Consider the following 17,599-nt stretch of genomic DNA (forward strand, 5'->3'; position numbering starts at 1 on the left):
CTTTGGTTGCACGTGGGGGGAAAGGGTTTTGTTCACAGGGAGTTTGTGTTGAATCTGGCCCGTAGCTAAACAGAGGTCTTTGGTTCTGCTCTCTCTCTCCTCATGCGTGGTTGTGTCTACTGGTAAGACTTAGTTGTGGTTGTCAGTTTTCTGAGATTCCCGCGAGAGTTACAGAGCCCACACAGCTGACGCGACAGACATTGAGTCCAGTCCTTTTTGTGCATCAGTGAGAAAATTGTTTGCTAAGTTCCTGTCACTCGCATCTGGACCCGCTCTCCGGAGGTGGTGGGAGGGTTGCAGGGGTGTCACTCAGCCTTGTTTCTAGGATGCTGTTTGAGAAGGAGAATGCCCGGCATGGCTTTCAGCGCCTGCAAGGAACTTGCTGGGATGGCAGCAAAAAAGACATGGTGGGGGTGTGTGGAAATAAAAGCTAAGCATTTTTCTACTTGTTCCCCGAGCACACTGGTGTGGAGACTGGTGGGAGATGTCAGCAGAGTGCCTTGGTGGATAATGTAGGCCTTTAGGCCTTGGGAGGTGGACACCCCATCACAATAAGTCTATGTGCACTGGTTGTTTTCTAGCTGATTTCAGTGCTCCGGGAAGTGGGTTATCTGGAGGCAAACCAGGTGAAGAGCATCCCCGAGACGGCAGTGGAAATCTACGCCTCCAAGGAGCTGTACCGACAGCTAGTGGCTAACTTGGAGCTGATGGTGAATGCGTACAATAAGATCACGAAGACAGTCCTGGAGGTGGAATACCCTCTGGTACAGGGAGAACTGCAGGATATCGATGCCAGGCTGAAAGAGGCAGAAGAGACACTGAACTGGAAGATGGAAGGTAAGTCCACACACCCACGGATCAGGGAGGTGCAGGTGAGTCAAGCAGGTGTCCTGGTCAGAGGAGTCCATAGATGTGGGCCCGCAGCATTCCTCCTCTGTGGCCATCTGCTCCCTTCTGGGGCACCATGTCTTGGGGCGGAGGAGAGGCTGGGGTAGATCTGGGGATTGATAGACTCGTGTTAAAGGACGTGTAAAGGCTAATGAGAGAGGCAGGCTTATGTTGGAGGAGGCCTGTTGTCACTGACCTCTTCAGTCTGGTAAAAATAAAGCAGATTGGTGGTTGAAACCCAAGAGAAGCCAGATCCTGCGGTAGGTCTCCACAGTGCTGCTAACTGTGGCTTGGGGCACGCTGCTGTTCGGGGTGCCAGAGTGGTGATTTCTGGGGCTCCCACTGGTGCTCTGACACCACAACGGGAAGTCATCACACTCCTCTGGAGCTTGGAGGCCTGTGCAGAGCTGAGGCCTGATCATTCCCAGGGCGAGTCCCAGCACCAGATGAGCGTTGATCAAGCAGAGCGAAATAAAGCACGTGACTGATCACGAGCAGGCTGTTCCTATGCACCGTTACCTCCTGGTGTTTCCACCTGGGTTCTTACCTCGTTCCTTTGAAGTGCAAACAGCACCATGTCCTGGTGGTGAATATTTCCACTGGAAAACTAACTGCTGGAAAATGCCCTTTTTCTTCCTTCCATGCGATGACCAAAAGCACTTTTGCTCTTATGAATCTGCAAAGCAGATCCACCTGTTTGGGATGGTAAAGCACTGAGCGATCACCTCCCTTCAGACAGAACATGCACCCTAGTACGGGCTTCTTCCCCAAGTCAGTCCCAAGTCACCGGCCTCAGTGCAAGCATGTGCTGGTGCCAGGGCTGAGCATGGGCTTGCCTTCCATGTGCTGGCGGCCATGGTGGTGGCCTGAGGCCTCAGGGTGGGATCCTCTGGCAGTGGAACTGACTCTAAGGTTGCAGGTATTTGTGTTTTAACCCAGTGGAAAAGGGCCTGGGTGGCTCTGGTCAGCACCACTGGCTGGTTGGTGGCACTGCTAGTCAAGCAGAGCTGGTGGGTTCCTCCAGCTCCTAGGTGGAGTGTAGGCCAGGGGACTTCTGTGTGCTGCCCCAGCCTCAAGTGCTGGATCCACAGCTCTCATTGGCCGGGAACTGTGGCCAGTGGGAGTTATGGGGGCAGGGCCTGTGGGTGGCTGTGTGAAACCAGTGCAGCATCTGCCGGCCCGGCCGTGTCTACGCCGGGGCGTCTGCCGGCCCAGCCGTGTCTATGCTAGGGGCGTCGGCTGGCTTAGCTGTCTCAGGCTGGGATCACACCTCTTTGCACCCCAGACCCTCATAGCTATGCTGGCAAAAGTCTGTAGCACAGAGCTTGAGCAAACCCTCCTTCTTCGTTGAAAAGGCCTGGGGGAGCACATCTCTCCGGTGATGGAGCGTGTTCATGACCTTGAGCGAAGGCTCCAGAAAGCCAAGGACAACGTCGAGGAAATTCAGAGCATCATGGGGACGTGGATCTCACCGATTTTTGAGAGGAAAGATGGGAAGAGGGAAATGTTGCTCAGCCTGGAGGACCGGCCTGAACGGCTAGAAAAGCGCTACGCCCTCATTAAAGAGTCGGGGCTGCGACTCCACGCCCTGGTGAAAGTGAGTAGCTTTGACGTGCTATGGAGCACACAGAATGCCTCAGCCATGCACGCGGGTGGGGGGTATTGATTGGCCCCAGAGCCGCTGCCTCTTCCCACTACCTGACTCTTGGGTTTTGGGTGCCTGTTGTTGGTGACAGAGCAGCCAGTTTTATGGTCCTGTCTGCTCAGTGAGACAGCAACTCCATCATCTCCATTGCCTTCATGACTGCGCCCTCACGTGTGCTCCCAGCACTGAAGGCAGTAACAGTCAACGCACAACGAGCCGAGTTTATTCCAGGGTCAAAACTTCTGGGGCCGACTGGTGACTAGAAGTTAGCGCAGGCACCGTATGTGATTGCCTGTCTCGGGGGAGGCTTGCGTGTCAAACGTTAGACAGGCTCAGATTTAGATACTCATTTAATGCAAGAGGAACAGCCCCAACTTTTTCTGGTGAGTCAGCTGCTCTGGAAGCACTGGAGTGCGCTGCCTAGTGAGGTGGCAGATTCTCCATCCCTAGAGGTTTTTCAGTCCCGGCTGGACAAGGTCCTGGCTGGGATGACTTAGTTGGGGGTTGATCTTGCTTGAAGCAGGGGCTGGACAAGATGACCTCCTGAGGTCCCTTCCAGCCCTGTGATTCTGATTCTAAGATGGTCCCAGACTCATTCTCTGGCTTTCCTAAGTGTTATATTTTCTGTTACTCTGGATCTGTAGGTAGTGCTAATGTGTTATGCTAAGCAGTCTGCCCCATGCTGCGTGTAGCTGGGATGCCCTACTGCCATGGGTCTCAACGTTTTATCTCAAGACCCAGTTGAAGACAATTACTGATGTTCGTTCCCCAGATTACTCTCGTGGCTCGTGTGGGCTCTGGAGTGGGGCTGGGGATGAGAGGTTTGGGGTGTAAGAGGGGTGTTTTGTTTGGGGGGCACTCAGGGCTGGGGCGGAGGATTGGGGCACGGGTTGGGGTGTGGGCTTACCTCTGGCAGCGCCCAGTCAGCAGCAAAACAAGGATGCTAATGCAGGCTCCCTGCCTGTCCTGGCACCGTGAGCCATGCTGTGCCCCCAGAGCAGCCAGTGGGGCGTCCGTCTCCTAGGTGGAGGTGTATGTGCTTCCTTTGCCTCTGGCACCTCCCCTAGCTCCTATTGGCTGGTTCCTGACCAATGGGAGTGCTGATCTGGTGCTTTCAGGAGCAGTTCATGGAGCCCAGAACTGCTGGTGACCACTTCCGTGGCACAAGACGGCGGATGGCGCCAGGACAGGCAGGAAGCCTGCCTTAGCATCCCCCCTGCTCACTGGGGCATCCTGCAGCAGGAGGGGCAATAATTTTTAGTGGTACCCACTCCAAGAATTGTTAAGTGGTCAAGGGCTGCACTCTTCCCTGATATCGATGGAGGAGTTGTGGGGTCTGGGACGAAGCTTGGATGCGGCAGGGGGTTGGGCAGGGAGGGGTTAGGGTTCCAGGTGCAGGCTGTGGACAGAAGGCGCTTAGCTAGGTGGTTCCTGGCCAGCAGCCCACCAGGTCCTGCAGGCAGGTTCCAGCCTTTGAGAACTGTGAGATTTGTGCTATTAGGCGGGGACGGTGCACAAAGTCTTTCTCCTGGCAGCCAGCAGCTTTGAGTTGTGGGCCAGGAGCCTACCTGTGACTCCCAGTTGGCCATGGGCTGGATTTTGCCTGCCCCTGTTCTGTAGCCAGGCAACCCAGAGTGTGACATTCCACAACCCAGGACTGGGTCACAACCTGTACTTTGAAGATCACTGCTTTAATGGACCATTCAACGTGCACAGGACCATTACATATCTGCAGTCTTAAGACAAAGGAGAGTTAGCGGATTACAAATTGTTTTACTAAACCTTAAACCCAGAGCAATGTTTTTACTATCTAGAAAAATCATGAATTTGAAATCCTTGGCTCATCTGCAGAAGGTTCTTGTTTTCTTTAAGAATGTGGACCAAGAGGTCAGAAACCGAGGGGGCATTTTGTGACAGTTGTTTGTCTGTGGGGGTGACACAGTGGTTTTGGTTTTTTCTCATTTTTGTGTGCCTTTATTCGGGAGTTGACCCATTGGTTTGGCTTCACCCATGGGCTAATTACTGGGGCAGGTGGTACACTGGGTCATGTTGTCATGGGTGTGTGTAGGACCCATGGGCCTTGAAAGGTGTATCAGAGGGTAGGGGCAGCGCAGTTATGCCATGTGCCAGGTTAGCACCTTCAGGGATGGCCCTTCCATCCTCTCTGCTGTCTAGTTTCCTGAAGGCTTTCACCCTGCTCAATCCCTCCTCATTCATTTGAATCAGCTGTATTAATAAGGCTCTCATGGGTCATCGTGCTAGGAGAGGAATTCAGCATGGCTGTGTTTGAAGGTGACTTTCATTTTTTACAGGAAAACCTGAGTCTGTTTGCCACAGATCCTGCCTCTGACTTTTGGAAGGCATACGTGGATTATGTGGATGAAATGGTCTTGGATGGATTCTTCAGTGCTATTGAGTGCTCCCTCAAATACCTCCTGGAAAACACAGGTAATGAAGGAGTCCATTCTCCGGCCAGAGCAGTTTCCCCTCTACTCCCACCCAGGTCCCCATCATTGTGCGTAGTCAGAATGAGCAGGCAATGTCGAACTCTAAGACATCTCTTTGTTAGCCAGTCCTTAACCACATAGCTCTCTTGGGCTACGTCTACACATGCGCGCTACATCGAAATAGCTTATTTCAATGTAGCGACATCGAAATAGTCTATTTCGACGAATAACGTCTACACGTCCTCCAGGGCTGGCAACGTCGACGTTCAACTTCGACGTTGGGCAGCACCACATCGAAATAGGCGCTGCGAGGGAACATCTACACACCAAAGTAGCACACATCGAAATAAGGGTGCCAGGAACAGCTGCAGACAGGGTCACAGGGCGGACTCAACAGCAAGCCGCTCCCTTAAAGGGCCCCTCCCAGACACAGTTGCACTAAACAACACAAGATCCACAGAGCCGACAACTGGTTGCAGACCCTGTGCATGCAGCATGGATCCTCAGCTGCAGCAGCCAGAAGCCCTGGGCTAAGGGCTGCTGCACATGATGACCACAGAGCCCCTCAGGGGCTGGAGAGAGAGCATCTCTCAACCCCTCAGCTGATGGCCGCCATGGCAGACTCCGCTATTTCGATGTTGCGGGACGCAGATCGTCTACACGTGCCCTACTTCGACGTTCAACTTCGAAGTAGGGCGCTATTCCCATCCCCTCATGGGGTTAGCGACTTCGACGTCTCACCACCTAATGTCGATTTCAACTTCGAAATAGCGCCCAACACGTGTAGCCGTGACGGGCACTATTGCGAAGTTGGCGCTGCTACTTCGAAGTAGCGTGCACGTGTAGACGCGGCCTTGATGTCTTATCGTGCAGAATATGTTCATTGGAATGGCCTGTGGTACCAATCAAACAAGTTATGAAAGTTCAAGTAGGTCCAAATCTACTCAGTCGCCTTCCTCAGCCAAACTTGTAATCTCGTCACAGAATGAAATTAGATTTGTGTGACTTGACCGATTTTTCGTAAAGCCCTTTGACTGGCACTATGAATATTTCTGCCCTTTTAATTCTTCATCAGTTGATCCCTGTATCACTTTTGCCTAGGCTAAATGCCAGGCTAATAGTTTCCCCAATCATTCCACTTTTCCCTTTCTCATAGTGACACAGCATTGGCCCTCTGCCAGTCTCCTGGCATTTCCTCAGTGTTCCCGGATTTACTCAAACATACTATCGGGGCCGGGCCAGAGAGCTCCTCAGCTTCCTCCCTTCTGACTAGGGGGTGCAATATATCTCACCCTGCTTACTGAAAAATGTTTATCCTTAGCAGGTATTTTTCTGGATCTTCTTTAGTTATTAAGAGGCTGGAACATATTTTGTTGTCCTCATGTGATATGAGGACATCATCCTGCTTTTTTCCAAGCACAGAGCAAGCCTGCTTGGTAAACACATCGGCCTTTTCTGCATCATTAAAAATTCATCAGTGTCTAGCAATGAGCTTGTGCCATTGGTAGGGTTTCTTTTGTTTTCTGATATACTTTTTAAAAAACTCCTTTTTGTCCTTCATCTTTCCAGTCTCTCTTTTTTCCCCCGCGGTTTCTTTAGTTTCTTGATCGATATCCTACATGTCATATCTTATAATTTATGTTTATTGCTGTATATTTCATTTTTCATATTTGTTATTTGTTGCCGTCTTATGTCTAACTGTTCCCATCATCACATAACATTGAAGATTGTTGGCTGTTAGCCAAATTTGTCATCTGTTCTTGAATGTGGAACCTAAACCTTTTCTTTTAAGTATTCCCAGTTTTCATTCACATTTTTCTGTCTAAATGTTTTCTCCCAGTCAATTTCACTTCTAAATTTTCTCAGCATGGGGAAATTAGCTGCTTTGAAACATCAGGTTTCATTTTACTGCTTGGAAGTATCTGCTGTTTGCCCATAATGTGTGTAATCTTGTCATGATGACTGGTCCTTGGGAAACCACCAGCTTCTGGTTCAGTGATTCATTTATCTTTGTGCTTCATAACAAAGTCCAACACAGAGTCATGTTGTGTCATGTTCAGTACTTCCAATGTTGGAAAAAAATCTATGATGTTTGGGAACTCCAGTGATGTTTGGCTGCTGGCTGCAAGAGACTTTTATCCCGTGTCTCCTGAGTGAAGTCCCGATTACAGAAATGTCATTTCAGTGCATGCTGTTGTAGCTGGATCTGGGAATAGGGCAGTTCTGCCTCAGTTTCCCCACAACCATCATCAGCCTGCTCAGCCCTAGCATTGTCTGAGCTCTCTGGCCAAGCTGCTTGAAAGTATTTAATCCTTTCTATGGTAAGAGTCTCTTTGACCAGATCCAAACAAGCACTAAGCCATGGAACCCTCAGTCCAGCTGGACTCCATCTCATATCCTGCCATGCAGGTAGGCTTCCCAGCTGCTGTCTGCATCTGGTACCCTGGGCTTTTCTGTAATGATTACCTAGGTTAGGTCTAGCTACTTGGCAAGGCTTCCAGCCGGCCACAGTCCCCCAACAAGCAATGGGCTGCAGCAGACCGCTCGCTCCTCACAGGAGCATTCTGCTTGCTGTGCTCTCTCATCACCCCTCAGCGGCTGCTAACGCTGGAACGAAGGGTCTGCCGATGAAATTAACAGGCAGCAGGTTTAAAACAAACAAGAGGAAGTATTTCTTCTCGCGGCGTGCAGTCACCCTGTGGATCCCTGTGCCAGAGGAGGCTCCGAAGGCCCAGACTGTAACAGGGTTCAAAAGAGAACTAGATACATTCCTGGAGGACAGGGCAGGATGGGCAGGGAGGGTGTCCCTCACCTCTGTTGGCCAGAAGCTGGGAATGGGCAATGGGGTGGATCACTCAATGGTTACCTGTTCTGGTCATTCCCTCAGGGGCACCTGGCATTGGCCACTGTTGGACCCGGAGTTGCTCTTGAACCTTCCTTAACTGGGGTGGGGTTTGTCACATTCAGTTTTTCCTTTCCACCCTCACCAGACAGGTGTTCCAGGAGCGACTCATTCTGTTCTCTGCTGTGATTGAGTGCTCCAGTGTTCCCTCCTAGGCTTAGGTAGTTAGCACATAGACCAACACACATACAGGAGCCTGTGCTTCTCATGACTCTGAAACAGGGAGTGGTGTCTGTAGTGTAGTGTGCGTCAACCCCCACATCTCTTGTGCTTGCCCTTCCCTTCCCAGACACACTGAAAGCACAGATTCTAACGTTCCAGCCCTGCAGCTCATCCTGTGCGGCTGGAACAGCCGCTTCCCACTGCGTGCATCTCACAGGAGTGGGCAAAATACTTCAGACTAATAGCTTATCTGCTCAAAAATGGAAATTCGGGCCAACCAAAATGATCTGGCCAATTGGATTTGGCTAATTGTTCCATGTGAGAGAAATGATTTTTATTAAAGCTTTAGCCTTGATATTTAAAAAATCTCATTTCAAGGCAGATGAAATGTTTTGTTTGATCCAGGGTGGGGTGTTACACAGGTTTTCATTTTAGCAAGAAAACAAAAAACAAAACAAAAAAAAATAGCCAACCCTCAATCCAAATTGCAAACCCTGTCAGATTTTTCAGGTGGGTCACAGAACTTACAAACCTGTTGCTCGTTTGGGGCTAGTGTCTCTTGTGGGTTGAGGTGTGGAGTGAAGTCACTTCTCATTTGACCCAAGCTTAGATCCCATTGTCTCCTTTGCTCTCTGTAGACTCCAAGGCAGGACTGGCTCCTCTCTTCGAAGTGCAGCTGGATCTGATGGTCCCTGATTTGGTATTCCATCCCTCTCTGGATCCTGGTGCAAACGAAGGCTTCTGTGACCTGGTCGAAGGGCTTGTCAATGACATCTATCGAATCTCCTCCCTAGTGCCCAGGGTGGCTGAGCACAGTGTCTTCCCTCACTATCAGGTCTCTTGCTTCAGCGCGCGCTCGTCTGTCGCACAGCAATGCTCTGTGGGTCAGTGTCCGCTCACAAGGCCTCTGTCATTTCCCAGGTGGATATGGAAGACATGGGTGACTTAGCTGACATGCGCCACTGCCTCATGGAGCGTGTGCAGAACACGATGTCCGCCTGCAGTGCCTACCGCAGCTCCTTTGACCACTACTCCTACCTCTATGGGGACGACAGGAAGGAATTCATGCGCCAGTTCCTGTTGTACGGGCACATCCTGACGGCAGCAGAAATTGAAGCCCACACGGACAACGGCGTCCCTGAGAGCCCTCCCACGCTGCAGCAGTTCAGAGAGCAAATCGACTCCTATGAGAGGATCTACGATGAAGTCAACCGCCTGGAACCAATAACCATCTTCGACAGCTGGCTGAAAGTCGATGCTCGGCCCTTCAAGGCGGCCCTGCTGAATGTCATCAAACGGTGGAGCCTGATGTTTAAGCAGCATCTCATTGATCATGTGACACACAGGTAACCCAGGCTTGTCTGCACCATCTCCACCCATTGGGCTCCATCCAGTGTTACCCTGAGCAAGTGTTTTTTTTTTTCTGCGTCCTGAGGAGTGCAGTGCTGCCCAGTCCCCTTCGTACCGCATTCCCTGCAAGTGTCACTCCAGCATGAGGCCTTGCGCTTTGCTGAACTAGGTTGTTAGGTCCTGCTTCCAATTATTCTGGTGACTTGCTCTGTGACCTTGGGCCTATCACCTCTCTGCTAGTCTGTCTATTGGCTTTATACATATCCTATTCTGTAGTCAGCTCCCCGACAGGTAAAACTGGGCCAACACAGCAAGATATTTCCTGTTAATAGTTCCTTAAAGTTTTAAATGGATTGATCTTTCCTTTGCCTTTTGCGTTTTCTTTGTCTGAACATTTCATCTAGGGCCATCGGCACAAGGGACCCTGGAGCGTAAGTTTCAAAGTCACAAGTGTGCAGAAAGACAGAAATTTTAAAAGAATGTGCTAAATGCCAGAGGTGCCTGCTCCCTCCTCAAGTTGGGAGAAGAAACTATATCATGTGATGTAGCTGACCAAATACACCAGAAGAACACAGTGTGATGATCAGATATGCACAGAAAACTGTTTGAACTTGGCCCATCGGGTTAAAAAATACATTAGCGATTGTTAGGTAGTCCCAAAGTGCAAATACATTGGAGGAAAATGTGATCATCTTCTGGTTACTTCGAGATCGGAAAAGGATTCTCTGTCAGTCAGATAAAATATTTCTTATCAATAATTTTGCTTGGTTTTAAAAATAGACATGATGATGCACGTACTAAGAATAACTCACAGGGTTGTTTAAAGGCCTAGTTAATGAAGGTTTCCTTGGACGAAGGCACATCTACAGTAGGGTCTCAACATTTGCAAACCGTAGGTTTGCGAATTCAAGTATTTGCAAGCGGCTGTGGTGGCTGCTTCCCTGGGGCTCTGGGCAGGAGTGTCGGCAGCTGGGCTCCAGGCGGGAGCAGCATTTGCAAAATTCAATGTTTGCAAGGGTTCTCAACACGGAACCCTCGTGGGTGTTGAGACCCTAGTGTATTTGGTTCACACATTACAGCAACGTGGCAACCATTGCTTCCACTTCCCTGTCCTTTATGAAAACTTAGTTTGTCAGAAGGTTTAATCTTTTTGTGCATAGGGCCTAGTTAAGCAATGCCACCCCTGTGAGGCAAAGTGTATTAGCACCTGGGGTCCTACTGAGCAGTGTGAGAGCCAAGAGGGAGCTACAGGTTCAATGTGTTCTTATCTGCTTACCTGAATCGGGGCCCTGACCCCTGGGTGTGCGGGAGGTGAGCAGGGTTAGAAAGGCTTTTCTCTCTTGGATGTCGGTACCTGTCCAAAGCCTGGGTTCAGGCAGATAACATGTGACTATACACTGCTCTGATTGTGTGGTTTCTGCTTTGTATTCTTTAGCTTGGGTGACCTTGAAGAGTTTATAAGAATTGCTGATCAAGGTTTGAACCAAAAGGTTGAAAAAGGAGATTACAAGGGACTGGTGGAGATTATGGGTCACCTTCTGGCTGTTAAAGAAAGACAGAGCAGCACTGACGAGATGTTTGACCCCCTGAAGCAAACCATTGAGCTCCTGAAGGTCTATGAGCAAGAACTTACAGATGACGTACATAAGCAACTAGAGGTTGGTGAAAACGTGTGCCCAGTGTGCAAAATGGCCAAATATTAGACACCTACAGAGAAAGCCCTCAGTGTCTGAGAATGAATGTTAAGTACTCCCTGTGGTGAGGTGCCTCTTTCATCCCACCAGACTGAGTCCTTTCCCCTCTGGCTCGGCGAGCCCAGGCTAGAACAGCCCCACTCAGGCAGGGTTCACCTTCCCTTTTCGGAGCTCACTCAGCTGTTTCTTCAGGGCCAGCTCAAGGGGTAATCCTCCAGCAGAGGAAATGGAAACAGCCCCATGAACACTGAGACAAAGGGGTACCTTTTCCTGCCCCTCGCTGTGCAAGGATCACCCTGTTGTTTTCTCTGAGGAGTCGGTCCTTCCTCTACGAGGCACGCAGGTTGGGGTGTTCCTTAAGGGGAGGCACACGGCCTCTCACCCGGGAGCAGCTTTTTTTTCCTTGCTGCTCCTAGCCTGACAGCAAGTTCTCTCTTTCTCACTGGAGGAGGGGCTTTAAGAGGCCTCATAGCACCCTTAATGGGGTGCAGGGGTCCCTAATTGAACTGAGGTAACCCCTTCTGGGCTAGCAGGGTGCTTCTGAAAATCTCATGGGGTACCGAGTTGCATCTTGTGGTACCTAGAGACTGCTAAGAGTCTGGCCTGTCTGTGGGCCTCAGTTCCCTCTGTGCAGCCATTCCGAACCTCTCAGGCGTGTTGTGAGGTAAGTGCTCTGAGGTACAAGGGTTGTGGGAGTCTGAGAAATGTTTTAGAATGGGTTAAAAAAGGAAACACATAACCAGAGGCTTATTATGGTGTGCAATTATGGAATATTTCAGGGTGCCCTGGGGCAGGTTATTAAGCTTAAGCTGACCTTCCTTGCAAAGCGCCTCTCTTGAGGATGGGGCAGGAGGGTTGCAGGTAAGCGTGGCTGGTGGTGTTCTGTTTGGTGTGACAGTTGCCTTACCATGGCGATGCCTTTTGGGTTTTAGTGCTTGTGTTCTTGTAAGTAAATGTGAGCAAATAAATTTTTTGCAGGGCAGTTAAAGCACCAAGGTTATTGTCTGGAGTGTAACTGGGTCGAGCAGTTTGTCAGTCCAGTGGCTTGTTAGCTCCATGAAGTTGCATAGAGATCTAGTCAGTATCTTTACTGTCACAGACAGTCAGCAAAATAGAAGCCAATAACATCCTTTATAGGATGCTGTCTTCTGCTGTTGGGGAGCACCTAGATCTGATGCTGTTTGCTGGGAGATGACAGAATTGCTGGGCCCCCAGGCAAGGTGTGTGTGTGAGCTCCCAGAAGGGGTGGAGCTGGGCAGCCAGTCCTCAGCACCACCTGGTGCACGCCGCGTCCTGCGGGCCCCCCTCCCCAACCCGTCATCCCTTAGCAACTTCTGGAGTGCAGCTCCTAGGCTCCAGCAGCAATGTAAAAGGCTTGGGGCTCTAAGCACTGTTGCTGTTGCAGTGGTGGTGGCCAGGAGACCCACACCCTTGTGAATTGCTGGACTGGGGCAGATGGCCCACTGATCCCCCCCGCCACACCCTTAGTGTCTCCAGCTGATTAGTACATGGATAGTCCATGTCAGTGGGTGGAGACTAGCTGGAGGGGAGACAAAGCTGCTTGTGGGAATTTGGCTGAAGGTCTGCTGGAGTTTTGCCTTTTTCATGTTACTTCCCCCTTGGGGTCCAGTTGGGCGAGGGAGCGGAAGGAGCAAAGTTGCCCCCTCAGAGGGGAAACTCCTCAAAGATTTTCTCCACACCGAGAGCAGGAAGCACCGGGCTACTGTGGTGGTTGAGCTGGCTGCCAGAGGAGTGTTCCATTAGAAGATCTGGGTGACTCTCCCATCTGAACGCAGCCTCAGGAAGTGTTGTGTTTCAGCTCAGTCATTTTTTCTCTTCTGGCAAGCACTGGCGGCTGTCACGTGCTCTCTGTCCCACCTGAACCAACACACCGCACACCTGGAAACTTTCCCTTGTTGCACAGACTGGGAGCGGGACAGGGCAAGAAACCCCTGTTCTGAGAGCGTGGATGGGGAAGAGGGGAGTCAAGAGATGTAGACGACTTAGGTCGCAGCACAGATCCCCAGCTGCTGCTGGGGCTCTGCCCTGTGGGTTTTACTGAAAGACAAAAGGAATCTCTTCCTAGGACAAAGACCCCGAGCCTGATCTGTGTCTCGGTGACGCTTCTCCCCACAGGTCCCTAAACGAGAGTGTCTTGACCAGCCAAGGTTCCAAGCACCTGCCAAGTATCCAGGTTTGACAGTGTTACCTAGGAATCTCTCCAGACAGGTCCTTAGAGTGTAACCACCTCCTCTTCCGTTCCCTGAGGGGTGGAACAGCATCTGTTAGAGAACCATACGGTCGTCTTTTTTAACTAAGTGAGGAGGTGAGATTACTCGGGGAGCACATCTCACTGACTCTATCCACCCAGAGGATGAACCCGACCCACACAGCACTGACTCAGGATCAGTACTATTGATCCCGTCTTTGTGTAGCTTAGGAGCAAGATTCAAGGTCACCTTTGTCTGGGCTGTCCACATTCCATAGGGTTTTGATGAACGCAGAAAACAGGGCACAGCGTTTCAGGAGGGAAGAGTGCTCGAACCTTCCCAGGGTGCAAAACTCTTCATTCATCTTCTAAGCTGAAAATTCATTCCCTGTTTGCCCCTTACATCACGGCAACACCCTTTTGACTGTGTAAGAGAGAACATCTGTCCTTTCCTGGCACAGGCTACACATAACCAGGTCAGATACATGGGAAGCCCAGTGTTAAATGCTGCCTGCCAAGATTTTAACTTTTGCTTGCAGGAGCTGCCAGAAAAATGGAGCAATACGAAGAAGCTGGCCATAACTGTGAAACAGCAAGTGGCTCCTTTGCAGGCCAATGAAGTGACAGTGATCCGCAAGAACTGTGCTGCATTTGATGTGGAGCAGCAGAAGTTCAGAGAGAGATTTCACAAGGAGGCTCCGTTCAGGTACGGGCTAAGCATCGCATCACAGGAGAGAGAGAGAGGCTTGGTACAGTATTTATTCCCTGCTAAGCATGTTGTCTAGTCACAGGGATGGACAATCACAGATGGGGGTGCCCCTCCTTCACCTCAGTGGGCTGCAGCAGCCCAAGGCCCACTGGGGTCCTATCTGAGGCCACATGGTCTCCTTCGCCCACAAGCCTCTTGTGCTCTGGGGCCTGGAGTCCTGCACTTAACCTGCTCTACACCTCCTCCCGGCATTTCTGGAGCACACATGTTGCCTGAGAGTTGGGGGACACTCTGTCCCATCTCCTCCCCATCTCTCCAAGACCTGGAACCCCAGGAGCATCTGACGTGCGGAGTAGGGATGGAAAGTAGAGTTAAAATGTTCTAAAGTGGCTAAGACCCATTTCTGAAAGTGACTTAGGTGTGTGGGAGCCAAGGCATGACTGGATGTGTCTGAGGCCCAGATTTTAAAGATATTGTGGTGCCTAACTTCCATGGATATCCAATTTGAAGTGCGTTTTCCTGAGGGTTTCCCCTAGCTGCATTTCATTCCAGAGCAAGGACAGAGACATGGAGTCTGGTGGTGAAAGAGGTTCCAAGTTGTGTTGTTTTGCTAACATGCAGATTGATCCATTCCTGTCCCTCCCGCCTCATTTCCTCACAACAAATGGACCCTTGAGAGGTGATTGTCAGTTAGCTTTGATGACACCTGACCAGAGCTGTCAGCTTGCCATTTGTCTTTGGGGACTAGGTTTACCCCCTCACAGGCTTGCCTGGTAACCCACAGTGTTCATGATTTGAGTCTGAGTTCATAGCTCATACCTCATAGCTCATACCACATATGCAGAAATACTGCCGATCAGCACGGTGTTAGGTTTTTAAATGATACCTCCTAAAGACGTATTTTCCACAAAGATTATTGCAGTAAGGAGTATGCAGTATTAACACGGGGAGCTTTGGGGGGAGCTCAGCTGAGGAGGACGAGGGTACAGTGTGACTTTAGCATGGCATCAGTGCTGCCTTGTGGAATAACTATCCAAGCATACTCATGCTGTGTTGGCTTGACTGTGTCTCTTGTACAAGCCAGTTGGCATTATATTTTATTTAAAGTGTTTAGAATCTTACTGATGAAGAATGAAAATTGCTTTCTAGGTTTGATGCTGAAAATCCTTATCTAATGCTGGATGCAAACCACACTGAGATTAAACAAATGGAATCCACTATGGCATCTCTCCATGAATCAGCTGGCTTGTTTGAAGTCAATGTTCCAGATTATAAACAGCTAAAGCAGTGCAGGAAGGAAGTCTGCCTTCTGAAGGAGCTCTGGGATATGATCTCTGTGGTGACTTCTAGCATGAATGAATGGCAGACTACAAAGTGGCAGGATATTTATGTGGAAAACATGGATCTCGAATGCAGAAAGTTTGCAAAGGCCCTTTGGCACCTGGATAAAGAGATGCGGGTGTGGGATGCCTTCACTGGGCTGGATAACAGAGTAAAGAACTTCCTGACATCTCTGAGAGCTGTGTCAGAGCTTCAGAATCCTGCCATCAGGGAAAGGCACTGGAACCAGCTGATGCAGGCCACAGGTGTGACGTTCACCATGGACGCAGACACCACACTGGCCGACCTTCTGACGCTCAGCCTGCATAACTTTGAGGATGAGGTTCGGGGCATTGTGGACAAAGCAGTTAAGGAAATGAGCATGGAGAAAGTCTTGAAAGAGCTCCGAAGCACCTGGAGCAGCATGGAATTCCAGTCTGAGCCGCACCCCCAGACAAGCGTCCCCCTGCTGAGATCCGACGAGGAGCTCATTGAAACATTAGAAGACAACCAGGTGCAGCTGCAGAATCTGATGACATCAAAGTATATTGCCTTTTTCTTAGAGGAAGTATCAGGGTGGCAAAAAAAGCTGTCCACAGCAGACACAGTCATTTCGATCTGGTTTGAAGTGCAGCGGACGTGGTCCCACCTGGAGAGCATATTCATTGGCTCAGAAGATATCCGGGCACAGCTTCCTGAGGTATGCAGCAGAACGACAGATATCTCATCAGGCAGCAAGGCGTGCAGTGCGACCTCCGTTATCCTAACCTGAGCTGTTCAAAATGCAATGCGTGCCACACACAGGCATGTCCCTCAATGGCTACTTGTCACATCGGAGTGTCCCTTGGGTGCCTGAGCATATTCAGCACCTCAGGATGTTTGGATAAAGGAGGTTGTGCTTTGTTCCTTTGTTGGGTTGTCTCAGGAGGCTGAAAGTCCAGACTGATCCCGCCCCCCACCCCGCTGTATGCTGCACATAGAGAGTTATTTATTGTAGGGCCACAAGGCATTGTTTGTTGTTGCGAACACACTGGCCTCAACTGCTGGAGGAGAAACTTTGGACTTTGCAGATGTAAAGTGTGGGCCAACCAGCACTGATGGTATGTGTGCAAAAGGATTTGGCCAAGAGCTGGGCCAGCCGTTCCACCCATCACTCTCTGAAAAGCAGAACAAGTTAATTCTAGAACAATGTCACTCTCCTTTGGTGGCCTGGAGAGGAAAATCCAAACTACTTTTGGTTTCCTGTGCTATTACCGAGTCACGTAAGTGTGGGTAAATATCCAGAATCAGCCCCAAACTCCATGTGAACTGCACAGCCTAGTGTGGCCATTCTAAAGCTCAGCTTGCATGAAACAGTGTGTCAGGCTCTGAAGTTCTCCTTTGCACACTGCTAGCCTGGTTTCTGGGTGCAGGGCTAGTCCTCTGGTATAAATGTGAGCCCCCTTTGCATTGCTCTTAATTACACCAGCTACCAACAGACATAGGAAGTTGAATCCACAATCAAGGTTGAAAGCATGTTGGCTGGGGGTGGGATGGCTGTGTAGAGCTTGCTGGATCAGGTCTGTGCAGACCACTGGTTGGCCTCCATTCCAGTCCTTTCACCAGCACTAAAGGCAAAGAGATGCTTTTGGTTTTGTTTACAAGAAACCTTCAAGCATTTTATCCAGGGGCGTGGGGCTGCTTGGAATCTTGGCCCCTTGGAAGTCCAGGGTTGACTGGGGGTCACCATTGACGTCAGCGGGGCCAGGATTTTGAATGGGGCTTTATTTATTCCATAGCGCAGTGCGCTAAATATGTGTGAGCCTCACGAAGGCGGGGAGAACTTTATTCCTCAATATGCACCTCTGTAAATGAGATGGGAGTGTTCATGGGGCATAGGTCTCTTCACTAATGAGATGGGAGTGTTCATGGGGCATAGGTCTCTTCACTAATGAGATGGGAGTGTTCATGGGGCATAGGTCTCTTCACTAATGAGATGGGAGTGTTCACGGGGCATAGGTCTCTTCACTAATGAGATGGGAGTGTTCATGGGGCATAGGTCTCTTCACTAATGAGATGGGAGTGTTCATGGGGCATAGGTCTCTTCACTAATGAGATGGGAGTGTTCACGGGGCATAGGTCTCTTCACTAATGAGATGGGAGTGTTCACTAGGTCTCTTCACTCTTCAGAAGAAAGTGAAAAACAAAATAACCATCTGAGGAAGGGACAAAGCCTTGGGAGGTCTGTTGTCTTTCCCAGGGAAGAGAACAAACTAGTCACAGGGGCAAATCCT

The 17,599-nt window shown here is 50.2% G+C and overlaps 1 protein-coding gene across 1 annotated transcript in view; it reads left to right on the forward strand.

The window, feature by feature from the left end:
* DNAH9 (dynein axonemal heavy chain 9) overlaps positions 1-17,599 on the forward strand; it is a 240,318-nt gene that overhangs the window by 25,598 nt on the left and 197,121 nt on the right. The window contains exons 12-19 of the mRNA XM_075014992.1: positions 582-837; positions 2,244-2,485; positions 4,846-4,981; positions 8,683-8,879; positions 8,966-9,390; positions 10,830-11,052; positions 13,837-14,003; positions 15,156-16,026. Coding sequence (XP_074871093.1) covers positions 582-837; positions 2,244-2,485; positions 4,846-4,981; positions 8,683-8,879; positions 8,966-9,390; positions 10,830-11,052; positions 13,837-14,003; positions 15,156-16,026 — 2,517 coding nt within the window. The remainder of the gene's footprint in view (positions 1-581; positions 838-2,243; positions 2,486-4,845; positions 4,982-8,682; positions 8,880-8,965; positions 9,391-10,829; positions 11,053-13,836; positions 14,004-15,155; positions 16,027-17,599) is intronic.

The sequence above is a fragment of the Carettochelys insculpta genome, chromosome 20 (assembly GCF_033958435.1).
Source record: "Carettochelys insculpta isolate YL-2023 chromosome 20, ASM3395843v1, whole genome shotgun sequence".
NCBI lineage: Eukaryota > Metazoa > Chordata > Testudines > Carettochelyidae > Carettochelys > Carettochelys insculpta.